We start from the raw sequence: 18,256 nt of genomic DNA, 5'->3' as shown, positions 1-18,256 counted from the left end.
CATATTTTTTGCTCTCTTTCAGTTTCTGTTTCTTCTTTCTCATTTAAAAACTGTGTTCCACATTGCATAGAAACTACAAGTGAACAAGTTAAAAGATTTGAAAATGGGAAGCTTAGATAGCCACAAAGATCACTCGGGAGTTAAATTAGTGAGCCATAAAACTAGAACATGTCAAACAACAATCATTTATAAGGGTATTCAGAGAAGTCCAGAGATAGATATTTTTAACATCGAGAAATGCAAACTCTTCAAATTATAACTGTTGCCAACATCAACTCTTGTGTTCTGTGCACAACTATTGGTTGCAAAGAATATTGTTAACTAATTTCAAATTACAAAATGTTAGTCAACGAACAATTATATGGCCAGTTCCAAACAATGGAACCCAACAAACAAAATACAAAATACAAAACTTTACAACATAAATTCAGGTATAAAAATAAAAACCACTATTATACATATTTTTTACTTTTCACCCACATCAGTGTTGTGACTAGACTATTACCCGAATTTGATCTTGTGTGACATGCATAATAATGCCTCAATACATGTATTTAAGATGCTAAGAGTATGCATAAACGAAACTTACATGTAGCTTCACTAATTTCTCGAGGGTTAAAATAGATAGAGAGGCAAAGATATTCACCGAAACAAAGGCAATATGCCCCATTGGTGTAGAAAACCCTCTCCAGTGGTGACTTCCAGGACCAACAGAACAAGCACTGCCAGCATAGCTGCCCTTCCATTCCAAGTTTCTGCACTTTTCGTCCAACCCCATTCCCACATTGTAACAGGTGGTGGTAACTCCCTGCGTTGTGAATCATACGCTGCCAATAATTCTTCAACACTGCCTAGGGGAACCAAAGACTGCAAAAAATCCAAACCTCCTATCAGACCACACAGGTGATACCAAGGCAAGCTATGATACAAAGCACAAAGTGGACAGCAGTGGTAAGAATGTCCAAGTGAAGAGTTCTTCCCATTCTTATATATATTTTACTAGCAAGACATACTAGCACTAGTGTTTGTTAAAATCATGTTCAAGTGATTAAATTCACCATTTTCTAACAACTTAAGCTTTTAGAATAATCAGTAATTTATCATAGTATCAAAATAGAAGGTCTTAAGTTTGATCCTGTTTCTACTTTATCTCCCATTCAAAATATTAAAAATCCCACATATTAGACCCCACTTATTAAGGGGGAGTTTAGGCCCATACGCGAGGTGAGTGTTAAAATTATGATTAAGTGATTAAATTCAGCATTTTGTAACAGCTTTAACCTTTTGAGACAATTGATAATTTATCAGTGTTGAACCCACATCCTCATTCTCCACTCTCCACCCCATTATTGTGAGAAGATGAAGTACCATTTGAGCTAAAGCTCTTTGGCTTCTCTTTTCTTTTCCAATTTTTATTTCACTTTGTTTTTCTCCTTCCGTTTAGGTTAATACATATTGAGAAACTTTAACCCTCCTAAACATTGCAATGACCTCATAGTTTAGTGGAAAATGCACTTAACATTTAACGTAAAGAATTTCTTGAGCATGATTTTATATAGAATAAAACCAATTAATGGATGGCCCTCGGGTTGCATTAAAGGTCAGGCTAAGTAATTAAAGGATGGCCTAAGGTAGTATTTTAAATTCAGATACTGCTTGCAGATTATACAGAGTAGGTAGAAAGTAAAGGAAAGAGAAAGCAGAAGACAGAAAACAAGCCTAGGCATCAAACCTTGTGGCACTGGAATCACACATCCAAAATATGGCATAATAATAACACACCAATGCACCACAAGGAGCTAAAGAAGAGGAGCCCTAACCTGATTTGACTAAGAATAATAACTAGAACCACAATAATAAAGAACCATTAAACTAAAGATCTGCAGGAACAAAACAGTTATTCAGTTAATCACTAGGACACCCTTGACCAAGAGACTCAGAAAAAAATTCCTGTGCACAGAAACTAATTATAACTTTTTTATAAGTACAAAATTACTAATTCTATCTACTCCATCCCCAAGATATTCATGCCATTAATAGCTCTTTCATTTTATTTTTTTATTAAAAAAAGGGTAACTTATGCTTTTGGTCCCTGAAACTTAGGGTTAGTTCGATTTTACTCATTAAAATTAATAAATTTCAGATTTGGTCTCCGAAATTCCAAAGAGGGAACAATTTCATCCCTCTGACTATGGGTTTGGTTCGATTTTGGTCTCTTAAATATGGGGTCAGTTCAATATTAGTTCCTTAATTATGTGGTTGGTTAAATTTTGGTCCCTCGAAAACTGGGGTGGCTCAGCATACCATTAGTCGCTAGGCATGTAAACGGAAAAATAGATGGAGGGACTAAGTTGTTCGCTTTTTTAAATTTCAAGGGCCAAATCCCAACTTTAAAAATTTGAGGGATTAACAATGAACCTATACCAAACTTCAGGGACAAAACGTATAAAGGCGAAAACACCATTTTAGTCCCTATATTTTGAGATCATAGTCAATTTGGTCCCTACATTTTTATAACAATCAATTTGGTCCCTGTTATTTTCAACTTGCAATCAATTTGGTCCCTACCGTTAACTCACTAACGAAAAATGCCTATGTGGCACACGGTGTGCGACAGCTAGCACACAAGATGCCAACGTGGCTAAAAAGTAATGTTTAAACAATGCCACCTCAGAATTTTTTTTTTTTTTTTAAAAAAGAGCCATGTTAGAAAAACAAAAACTAAAATCTAACCTGATGATTTTCTAATCAAAAAAAAAAAAAATTAATGAATTTAAAAAAAAAAAAACTCAAAATTTCCAGACATTGTTCTTCAGTTGAAGAACAGAAGTCTCTCGCTCACTCCCAGTCCCACTCCTTCAATCCTCTCCCTGTCATCTCAATCTCACTCCCTCAATTCTCTCTCGTCTAGCTTAAATCGGCCACCATGGCTGAGACCCATGACCACCACTGCTGACAGTGATGCATGATGGCGGCACCATAGACGATGGCTGTCATTTCGTGTGTCTCTCTATTCGTTGTCTCTATTTTCCTTCTCTTTTTAATTTTTCTATTTTAGCTATATATGTGCATTTGGAGATTAGATTTCCATTTGTGTTGTAGGGATTTGGTGATCTAGGTTTGTTGTTTGAAAATGGGATTTTGATTTGCTCTCAAAAATGGGTCTGTGGGTGGATTTCAGAATGGGGTTTGTAGATCCATGGGTTTTTATTTGTGCTAGGTTTTCAATCTGAGTTTTGGGTTTCAAGGGAGATAAGGGCATTGACCATCTCCAGCCACCTTCACTTTTGATGGATCATCTTTAACCTTGTACCGGACTAAGATGCCATATTTGAGTTGAGTTGAGGGTTGGATATTTGGAAATGAGTGTGGGCTTTCCATTCAAACTTCAGACTTGTTTCTCTCTAAAGCACCGAATGGAGTTAAGGAACCAAGGAAGTGGCTGACGGGAAGAGGATGATGATAGGCTTAAGGATAAAAGAAACCCAGATTTGCACCTAGATAACAAACTCAAAAACTAAAGAATTGTACCAATGATTTGGCTTGCATTTTTTGTTTTTGGTTGCTAAAGAAAATTCGAGAAAATCTGGCAATGTTCCACATTTTTTTTCTTATTTTTAAATTAAGATTTTTTTTTTCCCATTTAATGCTGAGGTGGCATTTTTTTAAACATTACTTTTTAGCGACGTCAGCATCTTGTGTGCCCACTGTCACACACCATGTGTCATGTAGGCATTTTCCGTTAGTAAGTTAATGGTAGGGACCAAATTGATTACAAGTTGAAAATAACAGGGACCAAATTAATTGTTACAAAAATATAGGGACCAAATTGACTATGACCCCAAAATGTAGGGACCAAAATAGTGTTTTCACCAAGTATAAATTATCCAAAAATTAATCTGGATTTTTTTGTCGTCTTAACAATAGCAAGTGAAGTTGTTCTAGACTCATGTATCTAGAACAACTTCACTTGCTTCTAAAAAACTCTGAACTAATAAAGCTCATAAATACTTAAAGTTGGCAGGTTTAAATTTTATGCACAACAAACAGCTGAAAAGCTTAAAAATTAAGCTGATGCAAATTCTTTGGCCCAAAAGCATGTAAGAGTCCAGCACTAATTTGCTTTCCAGCTCAATATTTTTGAAGGCCTATTAAACATAAAAATTTGCTGTAGAATAATTCCCCACCTCAGCCCTCAAACATAAGGTTCATATCATTTAGCTAATTATATGGACCATCCACAATGCTGACAAAGAACATCCTCTTTGACTCTTATCTTGCTTCATTACATAGAATAAAACTGTCAATGACATATGCTTTAGTTTCAGATCTAGTAACTACCTTTTATATGGAGTAAATTTGAAGATATAACCATCATTCACAATAGTGTAGATCTCTTAAAAGTTAAAAACTCAAAAATCATTCTCATTGGAGATCAATTGCACCATCAAAGAAAATAGTATAGTATCCATTCCAAACAGTAATGTTTGATCATATAGCATATCAATTTAATTCCATTATAGAGGTACCTGCCGAGCTTCAAGGTTTGAGACCGCCATAGCTCCAACATAAGGGAGACTCTCAATCACAGCATCTGCCAAATCTGAAATGAAGGTTGGTTCGCATCCTAGGGCAGGAACCCGCCCCCATTTTTCTATACCAGACTTTAGAGCTAATTCTTTGTACTCGACATCAATTTCTTCAAGAGTTTCAATGTGCTCACTGACAAAGCTGTGAATCAAGCATCAAAACATTAACAGCACAGCTAAGTTTCAATAATTAAATATGTCTGAAAAAAGATGATGCGTTTGAGAGAGAGAGAGACCAAGATGAAGCAAATATACAGCTAGTGTAAAGTATAGAAAGAATGATGCCAGCACAAATTACCTAATTGGGACAGCCAACAAACTTTTCACTCCTTTTTGCCCAAGCTCAATTATTGTCTCATCTGTATAGGGTTTCAACCATTCCACAGGTCCAACTCTACTCTGTAATGCAATAAGACATGAAGTCAAGATGTCTAACATGGTAATGTTGTATTAGAGTACTATACTTCCAGATGCCGCCAACACCAGCATTCCACCATAACACCGGCAACCACATATTAGGACTCCTTTACTCTAGCGACCCCACCCAAACTCAAAAACCCAAGATTTTTCAACCCAATCTGACACCAACCATGATCCAGCTAGTGTTGCAGCCACCAATAGTCTCACCTGCCTCAGGTGATGTTGCTCTCAGTCAGAATTAGTTGAAAATCTGAACTGCAAAAGCTCTTACACCACTGTCCACTTCCAATATTTAAAAAACAAAAAACAAACAAACTTACCATAACTGACTCTACCAGGCTGATTTGACTTGTCCTTGCTTAATTGGTGTCCTCAGGTTTACCTTTCATCTGATATGTCTGGATTCTCCTCTTGTATCATGCAAGTTGTCATTTTTTAGCACAGTTCACTGCTCTAATTAAGGGTCTGACTTTCACCGGTACATGTTGATTCTCATATTTTTTTTGGCGGTTCTGTAGCATGATGTTCAGCCTTGTTCGTTTGGTTCATTTTCTATTTGACCAGTTGATTTATGATTTGGTTAGGCAGTTTTATTGTTGTTTGGTGAAGGTTCTACGCAGTCTATGTTAAAATAAAAGGCTTGGTGTATTTGGTTGGCTGGATTTAGTTTAATTATGTCAATTCCCTTTCTCCCATTTGTGTTAATTGGTTCCACCTTTAGTGTTTCTCATGGGGTCACATTTTATTTAATTGACCTCATTCACATGCTGTTTTTTGGTCACATGTTGCTATCCATTTCTGTTGTGTCCTCCACTGCTAACTCAGACAGGTACTTCCATTGCTTGCTTCACTGCTCAGGGAACCTGGGTCATTGACTCAAGAGCTATTGATCACATGATTGGTACTTCAGGTTTGCTGTCCGACCTTGAGCATCCAAATAATCTTCCCCAGATCACATTGGAAGATGACTTAACCACAAGTATGTCTGGTTTGGGCATTGCCAACCTTAGTCCCACCCTTTCAATATCTTTGGTCATTTATATTCCAAATTTTCCCTTTAGTCTAATGTCTGTCACTAAACTTACTAAATCTCTTTGTTATTACTACACAATTTTTGGGGAATTAAGGCTTGGTGCAAAATCACTGTATGAGGGGCAAAACTATAATATCATTGTATTGCTCAAATGCAAATAATATGTATGTGTGTTAGGGCAAATTAACTAACCCTATACACACTTCCTAATGCCTAACTCAAATTCCTACAAGGGAATAAAAGGAATTCCTGATGGAGGGGTTTAGGGTGCAACTTTGCAAGCACAAGATTGGACACCGTTCATCTTCATTACCAATATTAAGAAAACATAAAGATGGGCCGGGTATGAGACAAAGGACATCAGAAAACACAGTAGTACCTGATAAGCAAGAGTGTAACCATTAGTTATCTTTCTCTTTTCTAATTCTTCCATTATCAAATCCACACATTCCTCCATCTCTGCCTTGTATGGATCACCAGCCTCTTCCACATATGCAAGTGGCACCCCATGCGCACTAAAGAATATCATAACCTACAATGCATATTTTCAATTAGATTCACTCACATATGAACTAAAACAATAAAACAATCTAACATTTAAAGCTTTTTCAACAGATGTAAATAATATAATAGAATAAGCACGACTTTGAAATATATATTTTCTGTTGATTCTCATATGGACTTGCTGCATTCCAATAATTTGGTGAATAATGAAGCCAACTGTATGAGACGGAATCTGAACCATAAAGGGAAATTTAGTGTTTGCTCCTTTTACAAGGCCTAAAGTGCATTATCAAGCTAATGAATGAAATGAGGGAAGGTACTGCATTATCATGCTAAATTTATCCCACTCAAATCGATCCCAATTTTTTCACTTCCCATTCTGCACAACCAGATAATAGTGGTAATTTTCTCCTTTTTTTGAAAAAGTAAATAAATTATCCATGCACCCTGTGGGCCTTAAACTCACAACCTTACCCTCTCTCCCATCATTGTGGAAGAGGATGTATGAGATAGAGCTCATTGACCAAATAGGAGTGGAAATATTGTAACATGTCACTCTAAACTTGAATATTTGAAATCACATAAAGACTAATTTACAAATCTTTAATTGCACTTTAGAAAATAGTTATGGAATACTAGTCGAAAGATAGGTAAAGCCACCAAAGACTTCAAATGATAGTATCTAATCATCAAACTTAACACTACATTTAAATTTTCAAATAACAAAATTTGGCCAGCCATGAATCCCATGACATTATAACCTAGTCTGCAAAGAGTGAACAGTTTCAGATTAATTGTATAACTAGATTTTTGAAGCAAGGTAAGCTGAGAGCCTGAGACTGGCTTTCTCAACAAGCTATGAGAACTTTCCTTAGTGTTTATGAATAAATACCATATCAAGAGATAGGAACTCCATATTTTTCCTGCACAACCCCTGCTTCAGGAGGGTTGAAGTAATGCTGCTGATATTACCTGCTTGAGGAGTTAAAAGTAAGGCTGGTTCCGATAAGAACTACAACATTGTTTTTTTGCTCTTTACCCAATAAGCATTACAAACAAGAAGAATCAGAAACTCAGTGAGGAGTTGGGAAATTGCCTCAAACTGATAATGATGTACTTCTATTGTATAATAACCTTATAATATTAAAGTGAAAATGTAAGGCAAGCAAATTAAGTTGTTTCAAAAGAAAAAATAAAAATAAAAATAAATAATTTAAAAAAAGGTATATTCTTCAGTTTCAAAACAAACTATGCAATATTCCACTTCCATCCAGACCAATACAGGAAGATTATCTTTGACTTGAAGCATAGTAAATGAAACTATACAGTCTTTGCTAACAAAATTTCAGGAACGGAACCAAAATTGGAATGTGAACAACCAAAAATCAAGAAATTGAATATGTTCTGGAGCACCATAAATTATATTGATAAACCAACAATGAAACATCAGGATTAAATGCAACGAGTAAGAAAATAATAAAAACATTTAAAGACGCAGTACCTCTTCAGGAGAACCAAATTTCTTTAACTCATTTTCAATCAATTTTGCCATGGCCTTTATGTACCCTTCGCGCTGGTACCAGGAAGGTATTACTGTGTGCTGCATGTTGACTAAATATTCATCCTCCCTGATGAACCAATAAATTATTTTGTCAGATCGATATCAGATTATTTTGTTGGATTATCATAACATTATACTAGCGAATGTGTGGTTATCACCTGAATATACTCTCCAATAGTCGAAGGCTTGAACCGCTTGTGGATATTGAAAATTGTGGATAAAGCGGAAGGACAACAAGCTTTGTAATTCTATCTCTTTTTATCTACAAAATTATTTTAAAAGAAAAATAAGTAGTAATATCAATAATTTCATTGCCATATCAGGTTTAGGAATTGACAGATAGCACAAACCAAAACCTTGATTATGAAAACTATTAGGTTAACAGTAAATTAAGTCTTCAATGATACCATAGTAGCAGGGCAGAATAATCGACAAAGTTAGTTGGTATTATATTTGAAGAAAGAAAAGTATGAGATATCTCAACTCATTTCCTAAGCCAACTGAATGTTGAATGATCAAACATGAATGCTATTTTAATTAATAGCCTCAACAAGAGCAGCCAAGAAAACATTAAAGCAAGGAAGTGAAGGGGGTGGCTAATTAAGTATGTTGTGCACCACTCACTAGTCACCAGAACAACTCATAATGCAAAATGGGACCAGTGGACTGCTCACCAAAGCTCACAATTTCCTCGCATTCCACTTACCAGACCTCTCTTTCCAGCTAAGAATTTTTTTTTTTTTTCTTTTTGGTGGATAAGTGTACAGCTAACCCACATCTCAACCATACAATTTTCTGGTTTAATCTCAATTATTCGATCTATCCTTTTTTATATGGGTTTAATCATGGTCCTCCGAGCTTTAATCATGAGCTGAACATGATCTATGGTCATGATGCAATCTACAGAAGGGTTGCTTATACGCATGTCATAGGCTGGAGTGTATAAAGTCACGTATCCAATGTGGGACTAAGTTATCTGTTCTCCTTCCAGCTTTCCCTCTTCCATCTTCTAAGCTAAACTGAACCAATCCAAAAATAGTATTCCTCATTTTGAAAAAAATCTAACAGACATTACCTAAGAAATTCCAAACAAAGAGAAAACTAAAGACCACTTCAATTATTAATTGTTATTGACTTCAAGTAATTTGGAAATTTTAAAAATTAAATCTGAAAAGTAGAGGGAAAACTATTTCCTCCAGTGAAGCAAAAAGCCAAACACACTTCTAACAGAAGCCGCCTGGACATGGTGATAAATTGTCCATTCCCTTTGAAACCATGCTAACTCCTCAAAAGCTTAGAACAGATTCCGGGAGTATTTAAAGCACCAAATAAGCCCAAAACTGAAAATCAAAGCTGTCTTTCCGTCAAATATTGCAACAGGGGATGATCTAATTGCTCCCCTCACTCTTACACTTAAAACACAATGCCAACAAACAAGGATCTTCTTACAGTTAATGGTACTCCCCAGGAGGAAAAACTAGCAGTGCTTCTGTTCAAACAAAGCACCATGTTGGCAATAGTCGTGACCACACCTTATTCTACATTATCAACCCAAGTGGCAGACATTTTTCTCAATATCCTCACTCTTACACTTAAAACACAATGCTGATAAACAAGGATCTTCTTACAGTTAATGGCACTTCTCATGAGGAAACACTAGCAGGGCCGCTGTTCAGACAAAGCAACATGTTGGCAATAGCCTTGAGTAACCACACCTTACTCTACGTTATCAACCCAAGTGGCAGACATTTTACTCAATATCCAACCCAATAGACATCTATCCTTACCAACACAACTCAAGCTCAACCTTATTTTATCCTAATATAGCTCTGATAGGTTGGGTTCATTTGGTTGGTTTGATCAAAGAATCAAAATGTCTCACACCAAGAATAAAATTTAATTGTTAGAAACTGTCTGAATTTGTATATGGATTTGGTTAACTATTTGGCTTTCCTTAGTGTGGAAGGAAAGTTGACTTGATTTCCTTTTTTGGATTTTCTTTATGTGGAAGGAAGTCTATTCCTTGTCAAAAAAGTAACTAATATTTCTTGTTCACCTAGGAATAGGATTGGTGGCCTTGGCCCAAAAGTCCTCCCATATGAGAAGAAGAGAAGGCTCCTGGAAGAAAAGCAATTTAATAGTTCTTTTGGGGTTGAAATGATACCCATGATGAGAGCTATGTAAGAGAGGTTGAGCTTGGTAATCCCTATTGAGTACAGTGGATTTGATATCTGTCTTCTTGGAGGTAGGTTTTGTTTGTCAAACCACGTAAATTTTTGTGTGCTCTATGTGTTTGTTAATTTACTTTCCTTTATAGTTGTTTGTTCAAATCTTTGAGCGTTATTGCACGAGTGGTATCAGAGCCTCTGCTATCACACAAGTGGTATCAAAGCCTCCACTATCACACAACAAATGAAACTTCTGCAGGTATTCTCAAGAAGGAGACAGTTGAGTGTGTGTGTGTGTGTGTGTGTGAGAGAGAGAGAGAGAGAGAGAGATGGACAAGGAGGGAGGAAGGCAGTCAAAAGAAAAGCAAGGGGTTCAAATTTAAAGCAAGGGATTCAAATTTATGTTTAACCTAATGTCGAATCTCTAATCTGACTGATATAGGAATTTGATGTCAGGTAAAAGAAGAAGACTGCAATGTAAGAAAAAGATGATGGATGATTTTCTTTCCTAATGTTTTTTTTTTTTTTTTTTTTGGATAGGGATTTTCTTTCCTAATGTTATGTAACTTAGGAAAAAGGCTCCAGAAAACAGTGTTGCACATGCTGATTTTGATGAACGAAATTATATTGGAAATTTTCCATAGCTTGGTGGTGAATCCAGGCAGTCCAAGGTGGTGAAGCCTAGGGTTTATTCCTGTTACCTTTTCTTAATTTCTATACATGCACCCTTTTGCAACTCTATGCTGGATCACTCATGCTTCTGCGAACTGGAAGAGGTATACAGCCTTAATCCAATTTTGGAGAGGCTCTTTCTTAGACTTGAACCCATGACATATTGCTTGGGAGCAGGGAACTTACCATCGCATCAAGATCCAGCATCTAAAAGAAGATGAATAATATATATTGCGATACTTGCTTAAAGCATTAATTATACAGAAATGTTCTAGATCAATACAATTGTATTTAAGATTTTGGAATCAGCCTAAAATTACTTCATGGGGGGTAAAAAAGGGGGGGAAGGGGGGGGAAGTAACTACACCCAATCCCTACTAGGGTAGCAAATAGGATTGAAAAGTTGCAGAGAAATTTTCTTTTTCTTTTTTTTTGGGGGGGGGGGGGGGGGGGGTGTGGGGGATGTGTGTGTATGGAGGAGTCACATAAATTTAAGTTGGTAAGGTGGGATAAGGTGTGTTCTCCTATTGAGTGTGGCACGCTGGGGATAAGGAAGATCACTACTTTTACTAAAGCTTTGTTGGTGAAATGGTTGGGCTGAGGATACTCAGTTATGGAGGCTTGTGGTAGCTTCAAAGTTTGGGGAAGGGGGGGTGTTGTTTGAAACTAGGTAGGGATTCACATGCATGTGGCTTGTGGTGGAGTATTAGGATGGGGTGGGAGGACTTTTCAAAGCATATTTGGTTGGCATAGGGAAGAGAGTACGGTTTTCGCAAGATTGGTGGTGTGGAGATCAACCTCTGAAATTGAGTTTCAATTTTATTTGAGATTGCGTTAAATAGAGAAGCATTGGTGGAGGATGTTTTGGTGAGACAGAATATGGGGGATGTACGCAGGTGGGATGTGCGGTTCCAACATTGGTTTAGTGATTGGGAGGTGGAGTTAGTAGGGGTTTTTCTTCACCAGTTGGAGTTACATATTCCTCTAAATGAGGATGGACACCATTGAGATGGAGGTTGAAGAAAAATGGAGACTTTGACATCCGCTCCTTTAGTGATCTGAGGGGATCTTCTTCTAATGCTTTCCCTTCGAAAAAAAAAAAAAAAAGCATATGGGGTGTAAAGGCTTCATGTCGAGTTGCTTTCTTTGTTCGGACAACTGCATGAGGATTGGGAAAATAGTCTTACAGGAGATAATTTGAGAAGGGAGGGCTTCTAATAGTAGATTGGTGTTGTGGTAGACATAGTGGGGAGGATATTGACCACCAGTTGGTTCGTTGCAAGGGGGTTTCTAAGTTGTGGAGTTTTGCTCTTACCACTTTTGGAGTTTCTTGGAATTTCCCAAAGGTTTGTGATTTATTGATGGGGTGGAGGAACTGTTTGGGGAAGCATGCTTCAAATATTTGGAATTTGGTACCCTAGCGTGTTATGTGGATTATTTGGAGAGAGCTTAACAATCACATTTTTGAGGATCAAGAACATTCGATGGATCAGATCATAGCATTATTTACAGAGACTTTGATCGACTGGTCTTGAGCTTGGGGATTCACGTCTAGTGATTCCATTCTGCTGTTCTTTAATTCTCTCTTATTTGTACATAGTTTGTTTTTTTCTTACGTTTTTTGTATATATTTTTTTGTTACTAAATTTTTTCTTACTTATAAAAAAAAAAAATTTAAAAAGCTCAAATTTACTTGTTTTTTACTTCAAAAAATCCATGGAACAAAGTTTATAAATTCCAAGAGTTATCTACCAGTTTTACATTTAAACAAGATTATATGGAATATCCATTTGTTACCTGCAAAAAACATCCAATATTCCAAACGTATGTTACAATTCAATTAATGTGCTATTAAATAGGCCTATATAAAAGATCCACAAGCTTTAGTCTCTGCAACTTCAGTTGAATTAAAAGCAAAAAAAAAGGCTTTGCACCATCATTATCATCAAAAGGAGATAAACTATTCAGCATTATGCTCTAAAACTAGTAAATAATAAATGGAAAAGAGTGATCCAACAATGGTAGCATCTTAATGTACCAATTAATATATAGGAAACCAATATTAGAACCAACAAAATACCTGTTCAATTGCTTCTTCGGTGAATGGATGCCAGTAACGCATACCAACATACACCTTAGCCGGGACATTCTTTTCCCAAAGGAACTTCATCAGCTCTTCAGCCTGAATATATAAAAGGATAGCCAGAGAAAGGACGAGGAAAAGATCAAAATTGGCATTCTTATAAAATAACTCATACATAAAAGCTCTTCCTAAAAGTACTCTTGTAAGTTTGTGACTAACTAATACTTACAATCCACTAGAAATCACAATGCTTCAAACTATTAATATCTACAGGTTATGTTTTGAGTATCCATAGTCATCACAGTGAGAGGGGACAAAAAGTTTTCCCACCTTTTAAAAAGCAGAGAATGAAGATATTTATAATTTTTGCAGGATGCAGGATTGATTATCATCCCAATAACCAGAAATCACTATACACTTCAATGTACACATCATAAATAACTAAGATCATGTCTAAAAAATAAATCAATGGATAAATGAGCTCTAAAAACAGAAAAATAAAATATTAATATTCAAGTCAATGTTAACAAAAATAATCATGCCTGTGCATCAGTTATCTGTCGAAGAGGAGAGCCACCGCCAATTGATGCATAGCCTTCTTTGCTCTTGGGAGCCCTGAGAACGGATATAAATTGTGCCAAGGGCTTTTGAAGAAAACGAAACAACCGTGGTAATCGTATAATATCCTGTCCAATAATGTAAAGTCAAATGAGTACAGCAACATCACGGTCGAAAATGAATGTCCACTTCAAGGGTTTGTTAGTGCACATGACATTGTAAGATCTAATATTAGCTCATATAAAGGGAAAAAATTGTAAGGGAAAGATTCTTTGTTGCTTAGTATTCTGATGTCTAGGTTCAGGAAGATATAAAGGACAGAGATGCAATTCACTGGGCTTGATGAAGGTTTGCAAAATATCTGGTATAGACTTTTTTTCTCTAATTAATGAGGGGCAGAGTTTTCCTCCAAACTAATTCGTATGAAAGTTTCTCCAACCCACTACTTAGTGACTCAAATGAATATTCACATATACTTTTACTCGTATGACTTTTTGTTAGGATAAGTCATCTTAATAAAACACATTTGAATCGTCACATAATGGGCTAAATGAGACTCTTCCAACTCAGTTTGGAGAAAAACTTTGTCCCATAATGAGGTCTAGATCATATCATTAAATTTGGCTTATATGAACTATTGAAATAACCTTCTCGGTCAAGTACTAATGACTAATCCTTGCATCAGAAAATGGAAAACGCCTCGTTCACTATGGTTATAAAGAAATATAGCATTGTGGTTATATAGAAATATAGCACTGCAGGAGCAAACATCTGAAAGGAGGTACATGATCCAAAGAGGAAACAAAGGAAAAAAAATCATTTTGGGTCCTATAAATATGTGGTAATTTTATTTTGGTCCTCATAAATTCAATTGTGTCAATTTAGTTCCTGACTTTTTTACATTGTTTCAATGTTATCCTTGTCGTTATCTCACTAATAGAAAATGTGGATGTATCTAACAGATTTCTTATGTCACATTAATAAAATAGTGATATAATAATAATTATGTAGCATAAAATGGAAGCTTCAACAACATAGGTGTCACATAATAGCCATGTCACCTGCCATGCTGTCATTTCTCTTGTTCTTTTTTTATTTTCTCCCTTTTCTTTTACTTGTATTTTTCCTTCCAATTTCTTGGTAACCAAATAAAGAACAAAAACTCAATCAATCAAATGCCAATCACCATCTTACAATCAAATGCCAATAAAGTTTCAATCCTCACTCAACAACACCCAACTCTGGAAAAGGTTACGCTCCCAAATGTATGAGAAAAAGTCAATGACGAATCAAACACACCCCAAACTCCATAGAAATCAATCCCATACCTCCATTCCAAATCCAAGTAAGCCAGCAACGAGAGCTTGCTACATCTTACCAAGAACAACCAAAACCCAAAATCCTAAAAGACTGCTAGACCTAACCACATTTTCAGTTCCACTCCTTTAAAGCAAATATTGAAAAAACCCACTAGCAAAACAATCCCATCCATTTCACCGTTTCGCACAAATTTCACTCCATTAAACAAGAATTCCAACAAGAAAAAATTCCACCCCATTTTGCCTTAGCCACACCGGGTACCTCCATCGCCAGTGACATCATCCTTCATGATCACCTAGCCTAGCATTGGGGTCTCTAGTTGATCTAACAACAACATCATTGGAGTGACTGATTGTTACAGCGAGTAGAGTTTTGTTCTAGAGAGTCTTCAATTAGATAAAGAGGGAAGAACACGAAATAAGAATGAAAGAGAGAGACAGATCTGGTATTTAGGAAAGAAGAAAAAGGTGGCTAACACAGTTATTTTATGCTACCTAAGCCATTGACATGCAAAAGTAGTAAAAAAGGACACATCATTTAAGGAAGTAACATAAAGTATGACTTCGGATAGAATAGAATGGAGGAAAAGAATTCATGTGGCTAACCCTGACTAATTTGTTGAGGATCCATAGCCGACCACAAAATTTGAGACTAAGGCTTTGTTGTTTTTGTTGTTGTCACGTTAATTGTAAATGTAACATGTAAGTAATGGCAAGGGTATCATTGAAATAGAATCAAAAGGCCAAGAACTAAATTGACACAATCGAATTTCTAACCAAAATGAAATCACTCCATATTTATAGGGATAAATGTGAATTTTGCAGGGCACATGCTCACACACACAAAAAGTTGACGTAGCATAACCATGATTTTATCACCCACCATTTGTTGAGAGCTATCCCCAATCCTAAATACAGATTTATGCGTGTGTGTGTGTATTAAGTAAAGCAATTCATTAAAAAGGTGCAAAGAGGGGTACAACCTTGTATACAAGAAGTATACATGTGAAGAGAAAAAATAAAGAAATATCAGTACCAGAGATGATATAACTGTGTAACTGATGGCAAGATATACACAAGGAACAACAAATATCATTTTAAGATTTTGTGAAAAGAAAATATTATTCACCTGCAACATAAACCATTCCACATGCACATATCTTTCGATATAAGTTGTGAAAGAACAAAGTAAGAAAGCAGAAACTTGCATTAAATAAAGGTCAAAAATTTCTGACCCATCTAACAAGGAAATATTGATGAATCAAAATAAACATAATGGCCAATGAAAAACTTGACAATGAATATTCCAGCAGTGAATAATAAAGAATTATTTGAGACGCACTAAACACACCCAAAAAAAATGAAAGCTTGTTACCGGGTCAGCAAAAAGGTTAAACAAGAAAGGCTGCACATCATCAAGAGTCTCTGGACCTCCAAGGTTGAGCAACAAGACTCCTATCTTATCTTCGTCAACAATAGGCACATTGGAGACATCAAGTTGAGTTTGTGAGGTCACTAGTGCCCCCAATGGCAGTAAATGCTTGTTCAGAGATTGCTTAGAAAACAAAGATTGTATTTCAGACGATCCCCAAGAAAATCTTGCAACTATGTGATTTTTTGAAAGATAAGAATTATGACAAGCCTCCATATGAACCCCCGAGCAACGATATATTCTTTGGGAGGAACACATTGCCTGTGGCAACTGCCTATCAAAGCAAAGAACACCAAAATATAACAAAATTTGGATTTTGCTATACCAATCTCACATAAACAAATTTTTTACCATAATTTTTTAATAATGCACTCAAAGTTAAAATACACTTTTCATCCCCGAAATCTGGTCTAAGTTCAAATTTTTGTCCCTCAAATTCAAAAGGTTTTAATGTAGTCACAAGCATCAATTCCACCCTTCCTTCAATCTATCTCCCATTTGCAAACAGAGTGTTAAGGTAACACATCAATTTGTAAGACTTATGTCGTAAAATTTGTAGTACTCAGGACAAAATTGAAACTTTTAAAATTTTGAGTGACAAAAAAGGTAGATTTTAGGGACGAAAAGTACACTTCAACCAAAAAGAAAAAAAAAATGAGAAGAAGAAAATGGGAAAACTTACAGTGGGAATTTGCAATTGCGAGAGGTAGAGGTGAGGCATGGAGGACGAAGAAATGTGGACGAAGATGAAGAATAAGGAGAAGAGGAACACGCATGACCATGAATCAGACCCTTCATATTCAAAACAGTTTACAGAACTAGTACAACTCTTCCTCCTCTTTCACGTGCCTAAAAATCAAAACCCCACCACACAAAATGAGCCTGAAATCCCAAAACCAAACATTTACATCAAAACCCAGTTGAAAAAATTTATCAATGAAGAAGAAAGAGGAATTACCAACACGCAGGGCAAGGAAGCATGTGAAAGAAATTGTAGTATGAAGAAATGGGGATTAAGGGTGTGAGTGAGAGAGAGAGTTTGTGCGTTCTTTCACTTTCTACAATAATAAGCAGAAATACTAGTTGGAGTTTAGCTATGTTACTCTCTCTCTCTCTCTCTCAAAGTCCCAACCAAGTAGAAGAGGTAGTTGAAGTGGTATGGTATGGTGAGAAGGGAGGGCCACTCAGAATGACGTAGTGATTAGAAGCCCACGCCACTCAATCTCTCTCTCTCTCTCTCTCTCTCTGTCCCTCAAATATGCTGTCTTATCCTTTTCTTTTTCTTTTTTTTCTCATTTCCTTTCTTGTACTATCACCATCACTTCTTTTTTTCTTCCTTTATTTTATACCATTTTCTCGTTTTTTTTTCCCCCAAAAAAAATTACATTTTGAATTATAGGTATAATAAATTATTAGATTAATCTTGATTGTGAGACCAAATGACCGAGGAAAGATATAATAAATTATCGTCATTATTAAGGCATCCGCATCATAAGCCCGAAGAGGGGAATCCACCTGTGGATGAGAGGGGAAGAGACAAGAGACTCCTAGAAAGTCCAGACGAGGATGATGAGGTGTAGAGAGAGAATCATGGAAAGTAGCAGAAGTTTCCAGTGAGAGTTATCTTATTGTCTCTGCATTAAATGACTGGTAACAATTTTATCAGCTCATTAATAAGGAAATTACTTGAACAGTGAAATTCACAGTTAAGCGATTCTTTCTACCACCTTCAACAAAAATTTAAGGGGACAAATATCATAGTAAGAGCTTGGGTAGGTGGAGATGGAAGGCTAAGATGTAAAGTGCTGAGAAGTATATAAGGAAAGGGAACTTCCAGGTGAAGGGATCCCAAAAAAAAAAAAAAAAAAAAAAAAAAAAAAAAAAGATAGAAACTAGAACAAGAGCATTAAGAGAAGA

The 18,256-nt window shown here is 36.1% G+C and overlaps 1 protein-coding gene across 3 annotated transcripts; it reads right to left on the bottom strand.

The window, feature by feature from the left end:
- Window positions 1–221: 221 nt before the first annotated feature.
- LOC126703300 (ferrochelatase-2, chloroplastic) lies at window positions 222–17,553 on the bottom strand. 3 transcript variants are annotated; one of them, XM_050402261.1, is made up of 11 exons: window positions 17,298–17,553; window positions 17,022–17,221; window positions 16,283–16,613; window positions 13,573–13,716; window positions 13,028–13,129; window positions 8,266–8,369; window positions 8,048–8,174; window positions 6,422–6,574; window positions 4,888–4,988; window positions 4,530–4,731; window positions 222–867 (listed from the first exon to the last, which is right to left on the bottom strand). In XM_050402261.1, the coding sequence occupies exons 2-11, from the start codon at window positions 17,135–17,137 to the stop codon at window positions 643–645; spliced, it is 1,605 nt and encodes a 534-aa protein (XP_050258218.1). In that variant the 5' UTR covers window positions 17,138–17,221; window positions 17,298–17,553; the 3' UTR covers window positions 222–642. The 3 variants fall into 3 exon arrangements, with proteins under 3 accessions (XP_050258218.1, XP_050258217.1, XP_050258219.1); XM_050402260.1 differs by having other exon boundaries at window positions 17,022–17,188; XM_050402262.1 differs by having other exon boundaries at window positions 16,283–16,462; window positions 17,022–17,188; window positions 17,298–17,551.
- Between the last annotated feature and the right edge of the window lie 703 nt (window positions 17,554–18,256).

The sequence above is a fragment of the Quercus robur genome, chromosome 10 (assembly GCF_932294415.1).
Source record: "Quercus robur chromosome 10, dhQueRobu3.1, whole genome shotgun sequence".
In the NCBI taxonomy this organism is placed as follows: domain Eukaryota; kingdom Viridiplantae; phylum Streptophyta; class Magnoliopsida; order Fagales; family Fagaceae; genus Quercus; species Quercus robur.
This window is presented reverse-complemented; position numbering and strand designations above follow the sequence as displayed.

Excerpts from the sequence above, each read along its gene's own strand:
- LOC126703300 (XM_050402261.1), bottom strand. The coding sequence starts at position 17,137 with ATGAAGGGTCTGATTCATGGTCATGCGTGTTCCTCTTCTCCTTATTCT. Across the intron at positions 13,717-16,282 it reads TTAACCTTTTTGCTGACCCG|GATATTATACGATTACCACG; the intron begins GTAACAAGCTTT and ends ATTATTGGACAG. Across the intron at positions 6,575-8,047 it reads AATTTGGTTCTCCTGAAGAG|GTTATGATATTCTTTAGTGC; the intron begins GTACTGCGTCTT and ends TATGCATTGTAG.